The sequence below is a fragment of the Salmo salar genome, chromosome ssa13, assembly GCF_905237065.1.
Source record: "Salmo salar chromosome ssa13, Ssal_v3.1, whole genome shotgun sequence".
NCBI lineage: Eukaryota > Metazoa > Chordata > Actinopteri > Salmoniformes > Salmonidae > Salmo > Salmo salar.
Genome location: NC_059454.1, coordinates 8,574,845 through 8,599,611, shown reverse-complemented (window position 1 = coordinate 8,599,611; position 24,767 = coordinate 8,574,845). Strand labels below are relative to the sequence as shown.

Here is a 24,767-nt window from a genome sequence, read left to right as displayed (position 1 = left end):
TTCAGACTAGTATTTACCTGTTTGAGCACAATGTAAACCCCCTAGTTTCTTACAGTAGAGCCTGTATGCCAATCATCTACCTACTTCTACTTTGCACTAAAACAAGCAGCAGGCATAAAAAAAATATATAGTTCTTCCATTTTAGTTTAGGGGGTGACCATGACATCTGACACCATAACCATTCACTGTGGCGTCTGAAAGAGGTCTGTAGACACGTGACATGGCGTGTTGTGTGTCTACTGAGCAGCCAGCCAGCCCACCCAGCCAGCCAATGACAGGTGAGGGTGTGCAAACCTGGGTTCAAGCACTATTGAATATGCTTGATTGAGCGTGCCTGTTGAAATGGAACCAATCAGAAAGACCCAAAAAAACACAAACATCGACCATCTGGCACTAAAACAAATGCTCAAAGAATTTTGAAAGATTTGGAATAGTGGCTGAACCCAGGTATGGAGGTGTGTAAAAGGTGGAATGTCACTGGATGGCTCATATTCTTAAAGGGGAAACAGCTTCAGTATCAGGTTGATCCTGCCCAGAAACTCCAGAGAGGTTATGTTTAAGATGGTCATTCTTACCCACATCCATGAGGCATTTTAATGAGAGTAATGATTCATTCTGATGTCTTCTTATGAATGTTTTGTTGCTTGTTTCCCCCAGAGTAGGATCCACAACAGCATTTCTTAACTCCTTTGAATCTGACTATAATTTTATGGCTGTTAAGATGCATGTGCCTTCATGTCTGTTTTTTATTTTTTTATTTTATGTGTTTGTCATTATTACAGGTCTTGTCTTCATGATTTGTTGATGATGTGCAGTGATAAAACAATTTCCCAAGTTGGGATCAATAAAAGTACTACTCGACATGATATCAAGGTTCCTAACCTATGGAATAGACAGATAAGTAGGTGGTTATTCAACCACCTGGAAATAGTGCTGTTTGTCAGTGGAAAGTTGCTGACTTCTCAGTGAACCGGTTTTATTGGTCAGGGTAAAAAAACAATTCCAGGAGATAGTCACCATCGTTCGTCATTTTAGAGCATTTAAAACCTCAACAATTCACTTAATATTATACAAATATGTCTTTTTTACCCTGGGAGACAATAAAAACACATTTGTTGATAGAAAGGTAGTCGATGGTCAGTTTGTTTTTTGACGCAAGAGCCAACACTGCAGCACTATCTTGAGCAAAAATCGGTTTTGATATGGTCTTTGTGATCACACAGTGCTAAGTCACTACAGCAAATGATTGACTTGGGGTGAAATGTTTTAAAAGAGATTCAGCTGAACGTTCTTACAGGTGCTAGAAGGCCAGTATCTGCTCTTTGGCATCCCCTGACGGCTAGATAAGGAAGATCCTGGCGAAGCTCCCATTTCCTACTAATCAGACTTCTTTATCCAAAGTGAGTGCATATTTTTCGTATGGGTGGCCCCAGCGGGAATCAAACGCATGATTATTGGAAGCGACAGATGAGATTCAAATTTTTACCATATTTCAAACTTTACACAATTCACACACACGGTTCTATTACCTTATCGATACTTTGAGGGCCCCATGAAATTATACACAAGTCACTTGACAGCACAACACAAAATATAATTTGAAAAACTTTTATTAGGTAGTTACTACATAAAGAAAAACAAAATGAGCAAACTAGAAGAAAAAAAAACGAAAAATAAAATTTCAAAACGGGAAAAATAAAACGATTGGCGCAGTCAATGATCAGCACAACGCCGACTACATCTGCCCATAAAAAAAAGAAAAAAAAGTAGTCCACTATACAGGAAACAGTGCCATTTGAACAAATGCTTTCCAACTAAAACAAACAATAGTTAACTAATTAAAAAAAATTTAAAAAAAAGACCCCACACCTTCCAATGACATCCCCACACATTTCAGAATGACCTAACCATCCCTTATACCCAAACAAGTCCTTGATATACATGAAACAGTCTATGGGTCCAAAGCAGAGAGAAAGTCCATGGTCACGGACATTGTACAGTGACTGTTTTGTCATTGGTCACCAAAGCCAAGCCTGTATGCTAGAACATGTTAGAAAATCTCACAGCGATGTCATCATTCAGTTATATATATATATATATATATAAAATCTGTTGGGGACATCGGTACATAAAACAGGTGCTTCAGATATTGCAGGGAGAAAACCTGATAGTGCAGCAGTGCAGCAGAACAGCAGAGCAGAGTTAAAAAGGCACACTCCACCCAAATAAAATTATACTTTTTTTTTTACCCTGAAAGCAGAGTAATGCTTCCAGGAGTAATGGAGTTGTATCACCACCTTACTAACAGAGGTCAGTGCTGGACCGTCACCAGGCACACACAGTCTTGGCTAGATCAACCATCATCTACTGGGAAGTGTGAGGAAGGTGAGCACTAACTAACTTTATTAAAACCTGACCAAGGAAATCTCATAAAATCTCTCAAGTATATAAAAAGGAGTACCATTTCCTGATGGACCATTAAAGAGGAGGAACAGGTGGGGAGTGGGAGGAAGGTGAGAAATGGCACCACCTTGTGCTTGGAAAATGTTAAATATTTTTCAACATGCAACAAACCTATCTGTTATACCACACAACAGCCCTCCACCAACCTGAAGGGGGGGGGGGTGATTCCAACACAATAAACCAACTATTTACCAACAGGACATGTCATACAGCAATCACTGGATTGAATTTTCATTTAAGAAGACAAAAACGGAAAAGGAGAGAAAGTCTAAATCACTATTAAAAAGCTGTTGGTCACAACAGACTGACGTACCATTCAACTCATTACACTTCTACACAGGTAGACATATTGTAGTACCACTATGGCAGTCATCTCAAAGCCCTCAGGACCAGCAAAGATACGCATAAAGTCCCGCTGCATGTCATCGACGTGGATATCCCAGTATGATTGAAGTAAACCATAAAAACCAGGATTATTTAAAAACTAAAACTAAAAAATAACTTCACCCATTACCAACCAGGGTCTCTAGAGCTTCCTGAACACTCCAAGCATCACACAATGATGTTGTTCTCAATCTGTAGTGTGATTGGTACAAACCAACCCTGAGGGCTGGGAAGGATGAGTCAGAGCCCTAACCCAGAGGCTGGAGTGATGAGTTGTTGAACTGGTTGGGTTACCGTTCTGAGGGGGAAAATCCCAGAGACAGAGAGAGCGAGGGAGAGACATGTTTGTGTATGTATTGAGACAACAGACGGGGCAGTCGAGAGAGAGAGAGAGAGAGAGAGAGAGAGACATGTTCTGTGTATGTATTGAGGCAACAGACGGGGCAGTCAGGAGAGAGAGAGAGACATGTTCTGTGTATGTATTGAGGCAACAGACGGGGCAGTCAGGAGAGAGAGAGAGAGAGAGAGAGAGAGAGAGAGACATGTTCTGTGTATGTACAGACGGGGCAGTCAGGAGAGAGAGAGAGAGAGAGACACATGTTCTGTGTATGTATTGAGGCAACAGACGGGGCAGTCAGGAGAGAGAGAGAGAGAGACACATGTTCTGTGTATGTATTGAGGCAACAGACGGGGCAGTCAGGAGAGAGAGAGACATGTTCTGTGTATGTATTGAGGCAACAGACGGGGCAGTCAGGAGAGAGAGAGAGAGACACGTTCTGTGTATGTATTGAGGCAACAGACGGGGCAGTCCATAGATCTAAGAGATGTTCTGTGTGGTGCTGAGGGGTCATTGGTAAAGCAGGTAATTCTTGAGAGAGGCTGGTAGAGGCAGACCATGGATCTCACTCAGTCGTTCTCTACCCAGAGCTACCCTCACAGAGCGCCGACACAGGTCCATCAGAGGGAGAGGCTCAGCTGGGGAGGGAAGAGAGACATTTAGAGTACAGCACAGTAAAATAGATATCTACATTTTAGTTTAACTTAAAGAGTGAGAGACAGAGTAGTCACACCCCTCAACTATTTCCACATTTTGTTGTGTTACAGCCTGCATTTAAAATGGATTTAATTTAGATTATTTTGTCACTGGCCTGCCTACAGACAAAACCCCATAATGTCAAAGTGGAATTATTTTTCCTGAAATGTTTACAAATTAATTAAAAATGAAAAGCTGAAATGTCTTGAGTCAATAAGTATTCAACCCCTTTGTTATGGCCTACATAAGTTCAGGAGTAAATATTTGCTTGACAAGTCACAAGTTGCATGGACTTGGACTCACTGTGTGCAATAATGAAATATCCCTTTGAGCAGGGTGAAGTTATTCATTACACTTTGGATAGTGTATCAATTCACCCAGTCACTACAAAGATAGATTTCCTTCCGAACTCAGTTGCCGGAGTGGAAGGAAACCACTCAGGGACTTCACCATGAGGCCAATGGTGATTTTAAAACAGAGTTTAATGGCTGTGATAGGAGAAAACTGAGGATGGAGCAACACTGTAGTTACTCCACAATACTAACCTAAATGACAGAGTGAATAGAAGGAAGCCTGTACAGAATAAAAATATTCCAAAACATGCATCCTGTTTGCAAAAAGGGACTAAAATAAAACTGCACAAAATGTGGCAAAGCAAGCAAACTTTTTGTCCTGAATACAAAGTGTTGTTTACTACTTATTTTCAAGCATAGTTTCAAGTTTAATGTCACATGCACAAGTACAGTGGTGGTTGCATCATGTTATGGGGATGCTTGTAATCGTTAAGGAATGGGGAGTTTTTTTGTTTGTTGATAAAAATAAATAAATAAAATGGAACTAAGCACAGTTAAAATCCTAGAGGAAAACCTGGTTCAGTCTGCTTTCCACCAGACACTGGGAGATGAATTCACCTTTCAGCAGGACAATAACCTAAAACACAAGGCCAAATCTACACTGGAGTTGATTACCAAGAAGACAGTGAATGCTCCCGAGTGGCCGAGTTATAGTTTTGACTTAAATCTACTTGAAAACCTATGGCAAGATCTTAAAATGGTTGTCTATAAATGATCAACAACCAATTTGACAGAGCTTGATGAATTTAGAAAGGAATAATAAAGAAAATATATATTTATTTTTTAAAAATGGGAAAATGTTGCACGATCTAGGGGCCAGTTGCACCAGTAGGTCGTAACTCTACGCCCGACCTAGAAATTCTACCTGTTGCACCACCTGGTCGTAAGCCCTTCTATGAGCTGGCGTTGTGCCTAGATTTCACACCTAGTAGGGAGCATGCACATCGGCATCATGATACGCATAGAAAAATAATAGCAATCGTCAAAAGGTTGCCAGTCTCGTGTTCATATCGCACAACCTCAGTGGGATTTTCGAGTTGCCTATGTGCGAGTAAATACCAAAATAACACACTTGATTTGTGCTACATTATAAACTGGGTGGTTCGAGCCCTGAATGCTGATTGGCTGAGAGCCTTGGTATAGCAGACCGTCACACCACGTGTATGACAAAACCATTTTTTTTTTACTGCGCTAATTTCGTTGGTAACCAGTTTTTAATAGCAATAAAAGGTACCTCTGGGGTTTGTGATGTATGGGAAATATACCACGGCTAAGGACTGCAAAGCGTCGTGCCTAAGAACAGTCCTTAGCCGTGGTATAGTGGCCATATACCACTAACCCCCAAGGTGCCTTATTGGTTAATTATAGCATGCTAGATGTGTCAGATCAGATATTAGCAAAGTAATAAATGAGCTGCCAAGCCAGATATCAAATAACCAAATATGCAGAGAAACAAAATCACATTGATTGATTATCAGTCTAGGGCTTTTAGCCAGGCTATAGCCTAGGCTACTTCACAAGAGGAGCAAAATAACCCACCTGTTATACTAGGCTACAAAACATCCTAGCTAAAATGATCTGATAACACTGTTAGATTAACAAGACTAAAGATTATCGTCATGACCAAACCACAATTTGGCTAACATTTTCCCAGCCTAATTATAACTAAAACTAAACTTTAAAAAAAGAAAGAAAAGAAAAATCAGATTGATTGATTTATCGAGTCCACAAGCTTGTCACAAAGCAGCGCGGTAACGCTGTCCCACTCATAACGGAAAGTATAGTTGACCACACAGCGCTATTACTTTAAAAGTATTTAAAATGGTTAGATGACTTTGGGAGTTTCAGTAAGTAACAATATGATAAATGCCTTCAAAATGGCATTGGCCTACTTTTATTCCAATATTTTCATAATTCAGTGCTATTTATTGGATGTTCCATCCAGTAGTGGTTAAGAAAAAGTGCATGGTTAGTGGTGGGTTATGGGAAGTGATGGGACATGAACTGCCACAAGGTCGGTAACAGCCTAATAACGTGTAATGTGATATTGACACACACACACACACACACACACACACACACACACACACACTTATGTTCCCACATGTACTTCCTGTAGTGGTTTGTTGTTAAAAAAAATAAACTGCCTAATAAACAGACGCTGCCTAGCAACCATCATGACAAAGAATAAAAAAAATTCACAAACGCCCATTACTTAAGCCGGACATTACGACCAGTCTTATTTTTGGTTGCTGCAACAGGCATCAATTTTGATCCTAAAGTTGGACGTAGCTAAGCCCGACCTAGTGTTTAAGACCAACGTTTTTAATTTACGCCCAACTGGTGCAGCCTGCCCCTGGTGTGGAAATCTCTTAAGCCTTATTCACACTGCAGACCTTAACAGTCAAAATCAGTTTTGTTTTTCCAATCCGTAATGGATTACTGACTGTCCAAACAGCAAGTTATAAGTGACCAAATCGGATGCGCGTGTGTGTGTGTGTGTGTGTTCAGAAAGCAGTCATTTGTAACGACGGGTGTGCGCACAGTGGCGTACGCTGATTGGTGGTGATGTTCACGCTTCCTTTCGCACCACAGGACTGCCGCTGACTGGATGTTTTGTCGTTAGTCGCACCTCGATCTTCTGCACAGATTCCATCAGAGACTCGGGGCCCTGACGGTAAATCTCAGTAAGACAAAAATGATAGTGTTCGAAAACAGGTCTTGTTGCCAGGATCACAAATACAAATTCCATCTCAACACCTTTGCCCTAGAGCACACAAAATGACACCTACAATACTTGGCCCTAAACATCAGCACCACAGATTAACTTCCACAAAGCTGTGAACCTTCTGAGACAAGGCAAAAAATTTTTTTAAATGTAAACTTCAAAATCAGTTATAGAACCCAATGTTTTGTTTTTACCCTTATTTACCAGGTAAGTTGAATCACCAACCAAGAATTCACCAAATTTGACAAAACACCAAATTGAAACCGCATGCAGAATTCTGCAAAAACATCCTCTGCGGAAAACGTAAAAACACCAAATAATGCATGCAGAGCAGAATTAGGCCGATACTCACTAATTATCAAAATCCAGAAAAGATGTTAAAAGTTCTGCAACCACCTAAAAGGAAGAAATTCCCAAACCTTCTATAACAGAGCCATCACCTACAGAGAGATGAACCTGGAGAAGAGTCCCCTAAGCAAGCTGGTCCTGGGGCTCTGTTCACAAACACAAACAGACCCCACAGAGCCCCAGAACAGCAACACAATTAGACCCAACCAAATCATGAGAAAACAAAAAGATAATTACTTGACACATCAGAAAGAATTAACAAAAAAAAACAGAGGAAACTTGAATGCTATTTGGCCCTAAACTGAGTACACAGTGGCAGAATACCTGACCGCTGTGACTGACCCAAAAATAAAGGAAAGCTTTGACTATGTAGACTCAGTAAGCGTAGCCTTGCTATTGAGAAAGGCCACCATAGGCAGACCTCGCTCTTCAGAGTAGACAAGCTAAGAGCACACACTGACCATAAAATGAGGTGGAAATTAAGCTGAATTTCCCAACCTCCTGCCAAATGTATGACCAGAGACATTTCCCTCAGATTACACACTCACAAATAAATTTAAAAAAAGACAATTTTGATAAACTCCCATATCTATTGGGTGAAATACCAATGTGCCATCACAGCAGCAATATTTGTGACCTGTTGCCACAAGAAAAAGGTCAACCAGTGAAGAACAAACACCATTGTAAATACAACCCATATTTATTTATTTCCCCTTTTGTACTTCAACTATTGGCTGGGCGGTATACCGTATTTTATGATATACCAGTATCGATGCACGGACCAGCTGGGGTTTTTAACTTTACCTTCTTTAACGGTATTTGAACGTTTGGTTTGTTAAAATGTGATATGTCGTGTGTAACGTGCCTTTAAGTTTACCCCACCACTACTTGAGTCATCTCTCTCTCTGATCTCTACACCGCTTTCCACAGCCCTAGCCCCGCCCCGTCACTCAAGCAGTGCATTTGATGTTGCTTGACCATGAAACCCTTGCGTTCAGTCTGCATGGTTAATGCAGCACAAGCAACAATGTTGAAGACAACAATGCGGTTTTCTTTGTTTAATATAAATCCACTAGTGTTCTATAATTACACTAGTTTGCCTTTTCTTAGCAAGTTAGGCCTACATCGTGTCAGCTGCTAATGATAATTGTTAGTTAGCTAATAAAATGATAATGCCAGTGACTGTGTAGACCTAAATTAGCATGTTTGTGCAACAGTATCTTCTAAATCAAAAGAGGAATATGTGAAGCATGAATATGTTAGCTACATGAAGTAGCTAAGAGAAAACATTAAATGTAGCCAAATATTATAGGGTCCACTAGGAAACACTTATCAACACTTTGGTTCCTACCCTGTCACAATAACTCCTCCCTGGCATTTTCATTTGTTGTCTTGTCAAAACACTGTATTCAAAGTGCCCATTATTATATTCTAACTATACAATTAGAATAATCATTCTATTTCCATGATTCCAACAGTTCAAAGTGTTTTGTTCAAAATCACAAGTCAAATCGCAATTGCAACATTTGGTTAAAAATAAAGCTTAGATTGTTTGCCCATATCGTACAGCCCAAGTGGAAATGATCTCAAATGAAATTGAGAAATGGATGAAAAAAAATGCTGAAAATTGTTTTTGGTTGAAGTTGAACAGTATAAACCAATCAGAATGGAAGAAGACCCATTGACTCAGTATGTATGTGTTGCCTCCCTAGGGGTCAAGCACTACTCATGAAGCTAATTTACAACTTACATTATTCAAAAACATAAAATACTGTAAAAAAAAGGATGTCAAAAGTGAAAAATACTGTAATATGATACTTATTTTGGCAATATCACCCAGCCTTAACATCAACTATATACATATTGTTACAACACAGTACATGGCAATAATATAAACATTTGAAATGTATATTATTTAAAAACTTTTCAGTATAATTAACCGAGAGAGAGAGAGAGAGAGAGAGAGAGAGAGAGAGGAGGAGATAGTTAGCGATAGATATAGAGAGATATAGATAGAGAGATATAGATAGAGAAGAAGAGAGAGAGAGAGAGAGAATCCCTACTGTTTCCAACACCATCATTAAGTTTGTTGACGACACAACGGTGGTAGGCCTGATCACTGACAACGACGAGACAGCCTATAGGGAGGAGGTCAGAGACCTGGCAGTGTTGTGCCAGGATAACAACCTCTCCCTCAACGTGATCAAGACAAAAGGAGCTGATCGTGGACTACAGGAAAAAGAGGGCTGAACATGCCCCTATTCACATCGATGGGACTGTAGTGGAGCGGGTCGAGAGTTTCAAGTTCCTTGGTGTCCACATCACCAACAAACTATCATGGTCCAAACACACCAAGAAAGTCGTGAAAAGGATAACGCCTTTTCCTCCTCAGGAGACCAGTTGCATCACCGCCTGTTATGGCGTCCCTAAGGTGCTACAGAGGGTAGTGCGTACGGCCCAGTACATCACTGGAGCCAAGCTTCCTGCCATCCAGGACCTGTATACTAGGCGGTGTCAGAGGAAGACCCCAGAAAATTGTCAAAGACATTCTGCTACCACACGGCAAGCGGTACCGGAGTGCCAAGTCTAGGTCCAAAAGGCTCCTTAACAGTTTCTACCCCCCACAGCCATAAGACTGCTGAACAATTAATGAAATGGTCACCCGGACTGTTTACATTGACTGACCCCCTCGTTTTTATACTACTGCTACTCTCTGTTTACTATCTATGCATAGCCAATTTACCCCCATCTACATATACAAAATGACCTGGACTAACCTGTACCCCCGCACATTGACTCGGTACTGGTACCCCATGTACATAGCCATATTGTTACTTTACTTACTAAATATTTTCTTGAAAACTACATTGTTGGTTGACACACGTGACAAATAACATTTGATTAGATTCTTAGTGCAGAATGAGACATTCTAGACTAGAGAAAGAATCCTCTAGAGGTCAGAGTTTTTCATGGCCAGATCGCATGCGGAGGAAATATAACTCCTGGGTCATGTTGGAATCCTCTTGAAATGAATCCTTTCTTAATGGTTTTTGACATGACATAACTGGTGAAAGCAATGCAATGGAAAGCTGGTTTAAGGCCCCTGCATAGTAGGTTCGGTTTACTCACACAACTCAGCTAGGTGAACGTTGGTGCCTCGCATACGCCCTTAAAAAAAGACCTTCGCTTGGAAAATGAGGAGCGAAAAAAAAAGCGGCAATATTACTGTTTGTCTCTCCCTCACTGCAGCAACATAGCCAGTATAAACTTCCTCAAAATAGTCAGTTCAATTAAATACAGATTTCTTGATTACGTTTTTTTTGCAGAGGAGATCTTAGGTTGCATTATTTTACATCTAACTAAGATGTTTGATGTAATATTTGTCAAGTGAAAAATGTGCATTACAACTAGTCGTCGCTCATTGACAAACACTTGGTTGAAGAATCGCATCCATAGTTGACTCCTACTAGTACTACTATTGACCAATCACCGATGAAGGGGCGTCGACACAAATAGTCATAATATAAAATGCATCATGTAAAGTGTTGGTCCCATGTTTCATGAGCTGAAATAAAAGATCCCTGAAATGTTCTATATGCACAAAAAGCTTATTTCTCTAAAATTTGTTTACATCCCTGTTAGTGAGCATTTCTCCTTTGCCAAGATAATCCATCCACCTGACAGGTGTGGCATATCAAGAAACTGATTAAACAGCATGATCATTACACAGGTGCACCTTGTGCCGGGGACAATAAAAGGCCACTCTAAAATGTGCAGTTTTGTCACACAACACCACAGATGTCTCAAGCTGAGGGAGTGTGCAATTGGCATGATGACTACAGGAATGTCCACCAGAGCTGTTGCCAAATAAATTAATGTTCATTTCTCTACCGTAAGCTGACTCCAACGTCATTTTAGAGAATTTGGCAGTACGTTCCACCGGCCTCACAACCTTCAGGCCACGTGTAACTACACCAGCCCAGGACCTCCACATTCTGCTTCTTCACCTGCGGGATCATCTGAGACCAGCCACCCGGACAGCTGATGAAACTAAGGAGTATTTCTGTCTGTATTAAAGCCCTTTTGTGAGGAAAAAAACCCATTCTGACTGGATGGGCCTGGCTCCCCAGCGGATGGGCCTGGCTCCCCAGCGGATGGGCCTGGCTCCCCAGCGGATGGGCCTGGCTCCCCAGCGGATGGGCCTGGCTCCCCAGCGGATGGGCCTGGCTCCCCAGGCCCACACATGGATGCGCCTCTGCCCAGATTAGGGCCTAATATATTTATTTCAATTGACTGATTTCCTTATATGATGTGTAACTCAGTAAAATGGTTGAAATGGTTGCATGTTACATTGCTGTTCAGTGTGAGTGGGAACTGTGAAACATACAGGTTTTACAGTACACTATTCTAGTTGTCAGATCAATAACTTGAAGGGACTATTCTCTTGCTACTCCTTACTACAGAAAATGCTACCCAAACCTAGATCAAAGTGATCAACAGGTTTGTTAAATGATTACATTTGTTCTATCTGGGGCATAGGAGAGAGAGAGAGAGAGAGAGAGAAAAAAATGTAATCACGATGCCAGTGGCACATTATCAGGTAGTGCCCAACTGGCTTACATAGTAGTTGTAATCAATGGCTCGAGCCTGGTCCCAGATCTGTTTGTGTTGTCTTGCTGAATTGGCAGGCTAAAGTTTGGGAAAACAACACAAACAGATAGAAGTAGGCAAGACCACACTAACAGATCTGGGACCAGGCTAGCCTAACTGTAGTCTGTTCTAGCCTGGTCCCAGATCTGTTTGTGTTGTCTTGCCACTCCTTTACATTAATAGTGACCATAGGAACTGGCAAGAGCGCACAAAGGTCTGGGTCCAGGCTACAAATCCTCAGTTCTCTGGTGTAACCTTGATGTGCAGTAATGCGTTTAAAAAAAAAAAAATGGGGTCAACCTTTGAATGTACTGTTACACCCAAGTTCATTACATCAATAACAACCACCAAGTTGTACTCAAAACTGTGGTCAAAAGTAGTGCACTACTACAGAGTCCTATTGGCCCTGGTCTAAAGTAGTGCACTTATGTAGGGAATAGGGTGCCATTTGGGATGCCCTCACAATTTCAGTGTTTATTGATGTAATTAACTTGGGTGTAACAGAACGTTCAAAGGTTGGCCCCATTAAAAATAAGAAATAAAAACGCACACCAAGGCAACACCAGAGAAGCCTGATCTCAGATCTGTTTGTGCTCTCGTCAATTCCTATGGCCCAAACTGTACGACTAAGATCTTCTCAGCAAAAACGTCAAAAATCAATTACAGATTTCTTGACACATACAATATATGTATCAGATACATTGAGTATTTTGAGAACATGTAAATGCAGCCCTGAAATTGTGTCTATGACTTAGTTCTGAATCACATCAGTCTGTACAACCCAATGTCTAGACAGACTGACAGCGCTGCTAAAGTTCCTTAGGAGGAAGTATTATAACAAGTGTGGGAAATTAACATCAGTCACCTGCCAAATGCGGGTAGATTTTGGCATTAGCGGGTAAGATGTATTTCACCAGCAACGCTGGCGGGTGATCACACAGCATTTGGGAACAGTTTTGGGTTTTTTCTCCCCCAATCCAAAGCCCAAATGTAGCAGTTGGTTGAATTGACCTGAAAAGGCTAGTGAAGTGTGACTTCGTCCTGGTGATTATTGGCTAGTTCCATCGTTTTGTTCACATGCTAGGTTGTTTTTCAATATTAGTGTTTGAGTTTGCTGCAACTGTCTGCTGCTAGCGTACAGAGATTCTCATCTCTGAGACAGACAAACACAAGTGTCGTTAACGTAAAGGGGCAGCTGAACACTTTGGTCTCACCTAATGACTCATATTTGGGGGTACATTGTGCTTGATTGAGGATGGAACACGGCAAAAAAACCTTTTAGTCATTTAATCATTAAAAACACTCAATTTTATGGTGATCCTATATTTATTTGTGTGTTCCTAAATATGAACTTATGTGCTCCTTGTAAAAAAAAAAATCAGTGTTCGAGCCCTGAACTAATAATAAATAAACCATATCACTCAGCATTTTGTGGCAGAACAAGGAACTTTGTTGATTGTTGATGTTCATTTGTACAACCGTTTATCAGTTTGACTATTGTAATCAAAATTATTTATTTTAACTAATTGTTTAAAACTAAGGTCACAAAAGGTAATTGAGCAATACATTACTTTTTACTAGTAATATAGTTCTTGTCTTTAAAAACATTACAAAGAATGCTCATGCAGTTATTTTTGGTTTAATTATGTCCCCAAAAATATTTGCTGGTTAAAAAAAATTATTTAAAAAAATTATTTTATTTAAGTGTCTGGTAGATTCTCTCATTTTCCAGATTTCAACCACATACCAATGTCCAGACAAACACTGTTACTATAGCTCCTTAGGAGGAAGTATGGAGTGATAGCTAGAAACACGTGCATTAGCCCTCATCTTTTCAACTGGAACAGATAGAAGTGTCATAACTAGAGCCAACATAACTAGAGCCAACATGATTCCTTATCCTAATGCATGTCAGAGAGCCATGTTTGTTCTACATAGAATATTTCTGAACGTTCCAAAGCACCCAAAACAACAGCTGGCTGTGAGACATGGCTATAGTAGATTCCTATGGCGTTTAGAAAAAGTCTAAAATCATGTCTCAGAGCAAAGACCAAAGCCGACCCTGAACAATTACAGTTTAGAAAATATTATAGGTCAGGGCACACCAACCCTGTTCATGGAAAGATAGTCCTGGAGGTTCACTCCAACCCTAATCTAGCTCACCTGATTTTAATCATTAACTGGTTGATAAACTGAATCAGGTTAGTTACAACTGGGGTTGGAACGACAACCTACAGGAGGGTAGCTCTCCAGGAACAGGGTTGGAGAGCTCTGTTATAGGCACTACTTACGATCAAGTCCATTGATGTACCGGATTCGTATTTCACAGTGCCCCCACACAGCACTGACGACAGGGTACAGCTTCCTCCCTTTGAGTCCTCTGAAAGCCACCCCCAAGTACTGTCCGTCCACAATATAGCTCAGAGTCCCCTCGTCCATGTCCAACACTACCAGGAATGAGTCAGGGACTAGAAACGTCTCATCCGGCTCCAGGAACGCAGGGTATGTCTTACTAGGCTGGTTCTTTCCGTCGTGGTGAAGTTTATTCCGTCCCAGGTCCCAGCCCCAGGACTCATGGTTATTACCCACCAGGGTCGTGTAGCCTACGGAATGAAGAGGCGCATCTCCTGTCGCCACGCCGACGATGGCGTGCGTGCCCCGCTGTCTCATGGCCCAGCTGATCTCCCAGATGTGGAGTCCCCGGGTGTAGCCGATACAGGCCCGGATGGCATCCGTGCTCTGAGCCACGGGGTGCCGATGGAAGACCAGTTTGTTGTCGTCCTTGACGAAGATGTTGAGCGATCGGTCGTTGTTGTTCCAGGAGTGCTGCATCTGGACCTCCTGTCCAGCAGGGGGCATGTCCAGCAGCAGGTCCAGCCTGGAGGGCTTGTTATGGTCCAGAGCTGCCAGCTCCAGAGGCCTGAATGCCGGATCCCTCATGTCAATAGTCTTTATGCCTCCAGGAACGCTCTGCCCCATGCTCCTCTGTGAAGTTAGAGCGCCCACAGAGCACTCCTCCACCTGCCCGAGTTCTCCTCTTCCCCCCCTCAAAACAAAGAAGAGGGAAAAAAAGGGGGGGGGGAAGCAAAGCAGTTTGTTTTCAGTTGCCCCCTCCTCTCCACCTCTACAGCCTGCTTCTGTCACAGCCAATCAGGAGGCTAGGATTGGTGCCCCGTCACTGGTTGCCAGGTAACAGATCAGGCCAGGTCCTGGTTCAAGCCCACCTGGGAAGAGATAGGAGAAAGGAGAGATGGATGAGGAGGAGAAAGGAGAGATGGATGAGGAGGAGAAAGGAGAGATGGATGAGGAGGAGAAAGGAGAGATGGATGAGGAGGAGAAAGGAGAGATGGATGAGGAGGAGAAAGGAGAGATGGATGAGGAGGAGAAAGGAGAGATGGATGAGGAGGAGAAGAGCCAGTAGGAAGGGAAGATGGATGAGGAGGAGAAAGGAGAGATGGATGAGGAGGAGAAGAGCCAGTAGGAAGGGAAGATGGATGAGGAGGAGAAAGGAGAGATGGATGAGGAGGAGAAGAGCCAGTAGGAAGGGAAGATGGATGAGAAGAGAGGTCGAACACAAATCATTACACCAACAACTTACATTGGCTTCCTATTCCCCTATTACTATAATGTGTGGCTCAGTTAGTAAGGGCCTGGTGCTAGTAGCAAGGTTATGGGTTCAATTCCCACTTGCAGGAATCACATACAAAAAAATGTATGCACTCTATGTACTGTAAATCACCTGTTAATTATATGAGATGAGTATTTTAAACCTGCCTCAGTTCAGCTCTTTAAGCCACAGCTGCTGGCTAATTAATTGACTATGGCTGGTTATATGTGCAACAGACCCTTAAACACTAAGAGGTCAGAGGCTTTGATGTTAATATTATACTGTGTCCAATCACTGGAACAGACTACAACATTATGAAATCCTTTTGTCTTCACAATATTTGAAATGACTCCAAGAACATTGAGGGCGACATCACTCATTGCTGAAAGACCCCCCTGAAAGTCTTAGTATGCCTAAATAACAGGGAATAAAAATACTACTTTGAGCTCACTGGCCAGTCATTTGGGATGATGAGAGAATTGATTAGCTGAACTCAATTTCATGTTTTTCCAGCTAAAATTACTATCAGAATGACACTCAGAAAATTAACTGACACACAGTCTTCTAGGACTAACTGTTACTAGGTCACTGGAGTATTCTGGTCTGGCTGGGTAAACCAAATCATATTTGTGGTTTCACATAAAGAAATCATTTTGGGGAAAAAACATAAGAGCATCATTTGCAACTGGGAGGCCCTGCTACTGCCAGTGGAAAGGAAGACTGTGACAATACTAGGGAATATACAGCGTACTTCCTTCCATCTCTGCTGTAAACTTCACTCTGTTCAGACAAACTAAAATAAAATGCCCACAATTTCCAAAAATAGGAAATAAGGAGGGCAGAAAGACTAAGACATTTCTTATGATACAGTTGTCTGGTCAGGGGATAGTAGAGAAAATAATCATACTACTTTTGGCTTCAACATATAACACATGCTGTTACTGTCTGTGGTTTTCCAGGGCAAGAAAACACAAGGCTACTGGTCTGGTTACACTGTGACTGCAGTGACCCGCTACTGGTCTGGTTACACTGTGACTGCAGTGACCCGCTACTGGTCTGGTTACACTGTGACTGCAGTGACCCGCTACTGGTCTGGTTACACTGTGACTGCAGTGACCCGCTACTGGTCTGGTTACACTGTGACTGCAGTGACCCGCTACTGGTCTGGTTACACTGTGACTGCAGTGACCCACTACTAGACCAGAGTGGCCAGCTACTAGACAAGAGTGGCCAGCAACTAGACCAGAGTGGCCAGCTACTAGACCAGAGTGGCCAGCTACTAGACCAGAGTGACCAGCTACTAGACAAGAGTGACCAGCTACTAGACCAGAGTGGCCAGCTACTAGACCAGAGTGGCCAGCTACTAGACCAGAGTGACCAGCTACTAGACCAGAGTGGCCAGCTACTAGACCAGAGTGGCCAGCTACTAGACCAGAGTGACCAGCTACTAGACCAGAGTGGCCAGCTACTAGACCAGAGTGGCCAGCTACTAGACCAGAGTGGCCAGCTACTAGACCAGAGTGGCCAGCTACTAGACCAGAGTGGCCAGCTACTAGACCAGAGTGGCCAGCTACTAGACCAGAGTGGCCAGCTACTAGACCAGAGTGGCCAGCTACTAGACCAGAGTGGCCAGCTACTAGACCAGAGTGGCCAGCTACTAGACCAGAGTGGCCAGCTACTAGACCAGAGTGGCCAGCTACTAGACCAGAGTGGCCAGCTACTAGACCAGAGTGGCCAGCTACTAGACCAGAGTGGCCAGCTACTAGACCAGAGTGACCAGCTACTAGACCAGAGTGACCAGCTACTAGACCAGAGTGACCAGCTACTAGACCAGAGTGACCAGCTACTAGACCAGAGTGACCAGCTACTAGACCAGAGTGACCAGCTACTAGACCAGAGTGGCCAGCTACTAGACCAGAGTGGCCAGCTACTAGACCAGAGTGGCCAGCTACTAGACCAGAGTGGCCAGCTACTAGACCAGAGTGGCCAGCTACTAGACCAGAGTGACCAGCTACTAGACCAGAGTGACCAGCTACTAGACCAGAGTGGCCAGCTACTAGACAAGAGTGACCAGCTACTAGACAAGAGTGACCAGCTACTAGACCAGAGTGACCAGCTACTAGACCAGAGTGACCAGCTACTAGACAGAGTTACAGAACACGGAGTCTCAGTCCCAAATGGCACCCCATTCCCTTCATAGTGCACCAAATGGCACCCCATTCCCTTCATAGTGCACCAAATGGCACCCCATTCCCTTCATAGTGCACCAAATGGCACCATATTCCCTTCATAGGACCCATCCGTGTTGTTTTAGCCTGGTCCCAGACCCATCCGTGTTGTTTTGAATTCATTTAAAATTAAATACTTTGTCCCTTTCAGGGGAAATTTGCCTGGCAACATACAGCAGCCCCTACGTGCGTTTGTGCTGTCCGGCCCAGATCTGGTTTTGCCGATTTCTTGCCCCACTCAAATGTTGCAATCTTATGCAACAGCTGGTGTAGCTTGGCACATTGCTTGGAACGTTGTATTGCATCACTCTTCACCTATATTGCACCAAATGACAACTTAAATCAATGGTTCAATTCAAAAATCTAAATGTGTTTATTGTCATATGTTCCACATTGTCCAATAGGATGTCACGTGAACAAAATGATGCACATTACTGGCTCGGCTCGGGTGTCATTACCGATCATCAGCATGTCTGATCAATTATCTGGATTCTGTCCATGTTGTTAGGGGACAAGCACACAACCAGGGAACTAACAGACAGCCAGGGAACTAACAGACAGCCAGGGAACTAACAGACAGCCAGGGAACTAACAGACAGCCAGGGAACTAACAGACAGCCAGGGAACTAACAGACAGCCAGGGAACTAACAGACAGCCAGGGAACTAACAGACAGCCAGGGAACTAACAGACAGCCAGGGAACTAACAGACAGCCAGGGAACTAACAGACAGCCAGGGAACTAACAGACAGCCAGGGAACTAACAGACAGCCAGGGAACTGTGGTAACAGGAACTAAAGTGTGCTAGCTGCTGCTGAGAAGGGAAAGGTTAGGCCACACTAATTGAATTGTAGACAAGAGTTCATTGAGAAGCGTTTTGGCTCTTTTTCTAATACAAGTAAACAAGCCTTTAAAATGGGGCATGTCTCCTCAGTGATGGCCAAACAGAGGGGAAGAATACCCCAGCAGCCGGTGGCCACTCTCTGGGTCTACTTCCCAAATGGCACCCTGTGCACTACTTTTGACCAGAGCCCTATAGACCTTGGTCAAAAGTAGTGCACTAAATAGGGAACATGGTACCATTTGGGATCACAGCCTGATGTAAACAATCGTCCTCAATGCCTGTCCAGCCTTCAGGGCCTCAGGCCACGGGAGAATGAAACATGTTCATTTGCACATCCTTTGTGCTGGAGACTTTGGCGAATGACTCAAATATCACCCTATTCCCTATCTAGTGCACTACTTTTGATAGGGTTCTGGTCAAAAGTAGTGCACTGTGTTGGGAATAGGGTGCCATTTGGGGTTCATATTTAACCATTCATTCCCCCTTTCTCAGAAGAACTACCACTGTCGTGCTGACAAGTTCTGAATTTTATACCACACGCTTCACAGGCTATAGGTAATAGCAGAAATATATTACATTTAAAATGATTAGCGAAAAGTGACGGTAACTAATACCCCCTTTCCTACCTGCATTTTATTTTATTTTTTACTTTCAGTTGAATCTAAGGACGCTTGCTGAACAGATACACACTATGATGCAACACATTGGGTGCTTGTATCCGTCCCCATTCATACATACTGTAAATGAATGTGAGGGAAGGTGGAGGAACGAGAGAGGCTGGCGAGTTAGGTCCTGTCGCTGGTTGTCTTGGGGGTTTCCAGGCCCCTGGGTTAGTAAGGAGCTGATTGAGATGCAGAGGGGACTCTGAAGGATTTAGCTGAGCCAAGGGAACACTGGTCTCTTGTGTTGACCAAGTCTACATTTAGGCTGAATACTACCTGAACTTATTTTGTGTCAAAATAAGATTTTGTTTAGGTGTGTAGGTCGCCAGCGATCATAATGTCCCAATTCTAACAGGCTTGCAGTTGAAGTATGGACGGTACAGTACTAAAACAGAGAACTGTGACCAACAACAGTGATGCTGCTGGCTAGATGCTCTGATATATCTCCAATAACAGGATCTATCTAGCCTGGTAACAGACCTGATATATCTCCAATAACAGGATCTATCTAGCCTGGTAACAGACCTGATGTAGCTCCAATAACAGGATCTAGCTAGCCTGGTAACAGACCTGATGTAGCTCCAATAACAGGATCTAGCTAGCCTGGTAACAGACCTGATGTAGCTCCTATAACAGGATCTAGCTAGCCTGGTAACAGACCTGATGTAGCTCCTATAACAGGATCTAGCTAGCCTGGTAACAGACCTGATGTAGCTCCAATAACAGGATCTAGCTAGCCTGGTAAGAGACCTGATGTAGCTCCAATAACAGGATCTAGCTAGCCTGGTAAGAGACCTGATGTAGCTCCAATAACAGGATCTATCTAGCCTGGTAACAGACCTGATGTAGCTCCTATAACAGGATCTATCTAGCCTGGTAACAGACCTGATGTAGCTCCTATAACAGGATCTAGCTAGCCTGGTAACAGACCTGATGTAGCTCCAATAACAGGATCTATCTAGCCTGGTAACAGACCTGATGTAGCTCCAATAACAGGATCTAGCTAGCCTGGTAAGAGACCTGATGTAGCTCCAATAACAGGATCTAGCTAGCCTGGTAAGAGACCTGATGTAGCTCCAATAACAGGATCTAGCTAGCCTGGTAAGAGACCTGATGTAGCTCCAATAACAGGATCTAGCTAGCCTGGTAACAGACCTGATGTAGCTCCTATAACAGGATCTATCTAGCCTGGTAACAGACCTGATGTAGCTCCAATAACAGGATCTATCTAGCCTGGTAACAGACCTGATGTAGCTCCAATAACAGGATCTAGCTAGCCTGGTAACAGACCTGATGTAGCTCCTATAACAGGATCTATCTAGCCTGGTAACAGACCTGATGTAGCTCCTATAACAGGATCTATCTAGCCTGGTAACAGACCTGATGTAGCTCCTATAACAGGATCTATCTAGCCTGGTAACAGACCTGATGTAGCTCCTATAACAGGATCTATCTAGCCTGGTAACAGACCTGATGTAGCTCCTATACCAGGATCTATCTAGCCTGGTAACAGACCTGATGTAGCTCCTATACCAGGATCTATCTAGCCTGGTAACAGACCTGATGTAGCTCCAATAACAGGATCTATCTAGCCTGGTAACAGACCTGATGTAGCTCCTATAACAGGATCTATCTAGCCTGGTAACAGACCTGATGTAGCTCCTATACCAGGATCTATCTAGCCTGGTAACAGACCTGATGTAGCTCCTATAACAGGATCTATCTAGCCTGGTAACAGACCTGATGTAGCTCCTATAACAGGATCTATCTAGCCTGGTAACAGACCTGATGTAGCTCCTATACCAGGATCTATCTAGCCTGGTAACAGACCTGATGTAGCTCCTATACCAGGATCTATCTAGCCTGGTAACAGACCTGATGTAGCTCCTATACCAGGATCTATCTAGCCTGGTAACAGACCTGATGTAGCTCCTATAACAGGATCTATCTAGCCTGGTAACAGACCTGATGTAGCTCCTATAACAGGATCTATCTAACCTGGTAACAGACCTGATGTAGCTCCTATAACAGGATCTATCTAGCCTGGTAACAGACCTGATGTAGCTCCTATACCAGGATCTATCTAGCCTGGTAACAGACCTGATGTAGCTCCTATAACAGGATCTATCTAACCTGGTAACAGACCTGATGTAGCTCCTATAACAGGATCTATCTAGCCTGGTAACAGACCTGATGTAGCTCCTATAACAGGATCTATCTAACCTGGTAACAGACCTGATGTAGCTCCTATAACAGGATCTATCTAGCCTGGTAACAGACCTGATGTAGCTCCTATAACAGGATCTATCTAACCTGGTAACAGACCTGATGTAGCTCCTATAACAGGATCTATCTAACCTGGTACTATAAATCTGTTTTGGGACCTAAATGCGACAAACACAGTTGGTTATGATATGCGGTTAGCCTAATTAAAATTAAAATCAGCATAGCACACAAAGACATTTGTTTTATGGCATTTAACAAAATGTCTATCGTATTGCTTGCTAGATTGTCAAGGATTCCCGAGGCTACTGCTTTTCTAAAAACGTAGCACACTCAGGGCAGCTGATGACGCGAGTAAATCATTACCTGACCTATATAGCAAGGTAGCTAGTGTAATCCCTAGTACACAGAACATACACCCCAGCTGGAGGTCAGCTATGCCCACTGGACTGACCCACTGGACTGGCCCACTGGCCCGGCCCACACTGGACTGGCCCACACTGGACTGGCCCACTGGCCCGGCCCACACTGGACTGGCCCACTAGCCAGGTGAAGGTACGGTTACTTTGTAGTCTTAACACAGGAAGCGTGTTACTAGGCATAATCATTTAGATAAGTGCGGGTGTGGCGGCAAAGACTGATGAGATTCCTTGTTGAAAATACATTTATACTATTCTGACTTCGTGGCATTTGATTTGATAAATCAACCAAGCTATATTCCTATTCATGACATATATTGATTTACGTTTAAAACCCTTGAATAGTCAATTATTCAGACAGGAAAGCCAAAGTAAAGCCGAAACAAAAGATCTACAATACAACAAAAAAACACACACGAACGAAATAAAACTCACCTTGGCTTGGCAACTTCTTGTTTTCAACCAATAAAACCTACCGAGAGGATTGGAAAAGCGAGTTTTTGCAGTTTAAACACAATAGCCAAGCACTTCCATTGCTGTTCGTCCTATCCTCTCCAATCCTTCCAGCTCTTTCCCATTTTGGTGTGGACGTGAATTAGGTAAAACGATGGCTGCCCTAACGTGTACTACCCAGTCACGTGTCCAACAGCTCCCAGCAGGGCGCATTCATTACGACGGCTCTGTTGCGAAACGGAACGAACCTACCTGAATTCCTTCAATAAAAACTCTCGTTCTCTTTGAAAAACGAGTAGTACTGTGTGCACTAATGAATACACTCATATATACATATATAAGCGCTTCCTGACAAATGAGTGCTTTTTGTTTATGGGACTATTTATTACAGCAAGGCCCTGAGATGGCTTGTGCTGTGGGAAACATTTGGTCAGTGACTGTTCAGTTATGCACCAGACTGAGTCAACATTGAAGTTTTTTCTTTCATTTGACAACCCTGAGGAGTCACTGGACTGTGACAAGAATATACAAAGGTAAAACTATGGGCTCAATAGGGCCTTCATAACTAACCCTGTTCAATCAACAGTTTATGTGAGGATTACACTTTTCAACAGGGATGCCACTTACTCTATATCCCACAGACTGTTAAAAGTTCCCGCACAGTCATCCTATTTCCCAAGTAAAAATAACATTTGAATGACCAAAACATCACTCATAACATTTTTACACTATTAAAATGCTCAGAATTGAAGAAATCATACCTTTTCTCTCATCATTAACAATCAGGAAGCATGAAAGAACAGGCTGAGTGGGCGGGGAATTCTATATTCATGAGTTCACCTTGACTGACAGCTCTTTGAAACGCCCTTGTGGCCGTTGCCATGTAACAAGGTAAACAATGGGTTCACGTGTCCTTGATGGCCAGGTGGACAATGGGCCACATGTCATTCTGAGTTGAAATAGTCTGCCTCAAACCCATTTTCTCTGCAAAATGGTCTCATGGTCAACAGAGCTGATCATGAACTGTTAGATATCAGACAAACAGCAGCAATACACAATTGTTATTATTTTGTAACTAATTACAGAATACACTTACATTTACATTTAAGTCATTTAGCAGACGCTCTTATCCAGAGCGACTTACAAATTGGTGCATTCACCTTATGATATCCAGTGGAACAACCACTTTACAATAGTGCATCTAAATCTTTTAAGGGGGGGGGGTTAGAAGGATTACTTTATCCTATCCTAGGTATTCCTTAAAGAGGTGGGGTTTCAGGTGTCTCCGGAAGGTGGTGATTGACTCCGCTGTCCTGGCGTCGTGAGGGAGCTTGTTCCACCATTGGGGTGCCAGAGCAGCGAACAGTTTTGACTGGGCTGAGCGGGAACTGTGCTTCCTCAGAAGTAGGGGGGCCAGCAGGCCAGAGGTGGATGAACGCAGTGCCCTTGTTTGGGTGTAGGGCCTGATCAGAGCCTGAAGGTATGGAGGTGCCGTTCCCTTCACAGCTCCGTAGGCAATCACCATGGTCTTGTAGCGGATGCGAGCTTCAACTGGAAGCCAGTGGAGAGAGCGGAGGAGCGGGGTGACGTGAGAGAACTTGGGAAGGTTGAACACCAGACGGGCTGCGGCGTTCTGGATGAGTTGTAGGGGTTTAATGGCACAGGCAGGGAGCCCAGCCAACAGCGAGTTGCAGTAATCCAGACGGGAGATGACAAGTGCCTGGATTAGGACCTGCGCCGCTTCCTGTGTGAGGCAGGGTCGTACTCTGCGAATGTTGTAGAGCATGAACCTACAGGATCGGGTCACCGCCTTGATGTCAGTGGAGAATGACAGGGTGTTGTCCAGGATCACGCCATGGTTCTTAGCACTCTGGGAGGAGGACACAAGGGAGTTGTCAACCGTGATGGCGAGATCATGGAACGGGCAGTCCTTCCCCGGGAGGAAGAGCAGCTCCGTCTTGCCGAGGTTCAGCTTGAGGTGGTGATCCGTCATCCACACTGATATGTCTGACAGACATGCAGAGATGCGATTCGCCGCCTGGTTATCAGAAGGGGGAAAGGAGAAGATTAATTGTGTGTCGTCTGCATAGCAATGATAGGAGAGACCATGTGAGGATATGACAGAGCCAAGTGACTTGGTGTATAGCGAGAATAGGAGAGGGCCTAGAACAGAGCCCTGTAACCCCACTTCACTGATAAAGTTCTTCACAACAATTAGTAAACCCTGAATCACCTTAGAAAGAAGGGAATGTACTTGAAAACAGCATACAATAAGTGTATTGGACAATTTATTGGTGCCTCTGCATTATCATTATAAATGACAATATGTTCAGATTTGTATGTGTTGATCAGACATTTATTTGATCATTTATA

General features: G+C 43.2%; 1 protein-coding gene across 1 annotated transcript; it reads right to left on the bottom strand.

The window, feature by feature from the left end:
* Nucleotides 1-1,592: 1,592 nt before the first annotated feature.
* On the bottom strand, nt 1,593-22,581 carry LOC106566381 (SPRY domain-containing SOCS box protein 1). Its single transcript, XM_014134348.2, has 3 exons — nt 22,377-22,581; nt 14,251-15,183; nt 1,593-3,822 (listed from the first exon to the last, which is right to left on the bottom strand). The coding sequence occupies exons 2-3, from the start codon at nt 14,936-14,938 to the stop codon at nt 3,695-3,697; spliced, it is 816 nt and encodes a 271-aa protein (XP_013989823.1). The 5' UTR covers nt 14,939-15,183; nt 22,377-22,581; the 3' UTR covers nt 1,593-3,694.
* Between the last annotated feature and the right edge of the window lie 2,186 nt (nt 22,582-24,767).

What these genes read in the sequence shown, in the direction of transcription:
- LOC106566381 (XM_014134348.2), bottom strand. Translation starts at nt 14,938, where the DNA reads ATGGGGCAGAGCGTTCCTGGAGGCATAAAGACTATTGACATGAGGGAT. An exon ending in GTACATCAATGGACTTGATC is followed by an intron (nt 3,823 to 14,250) that starts GTAAGTAGTGCC and finishes TTCCCTCCCCAG; the next exon opens with CTGAGCCTCTCCCTCTGATG.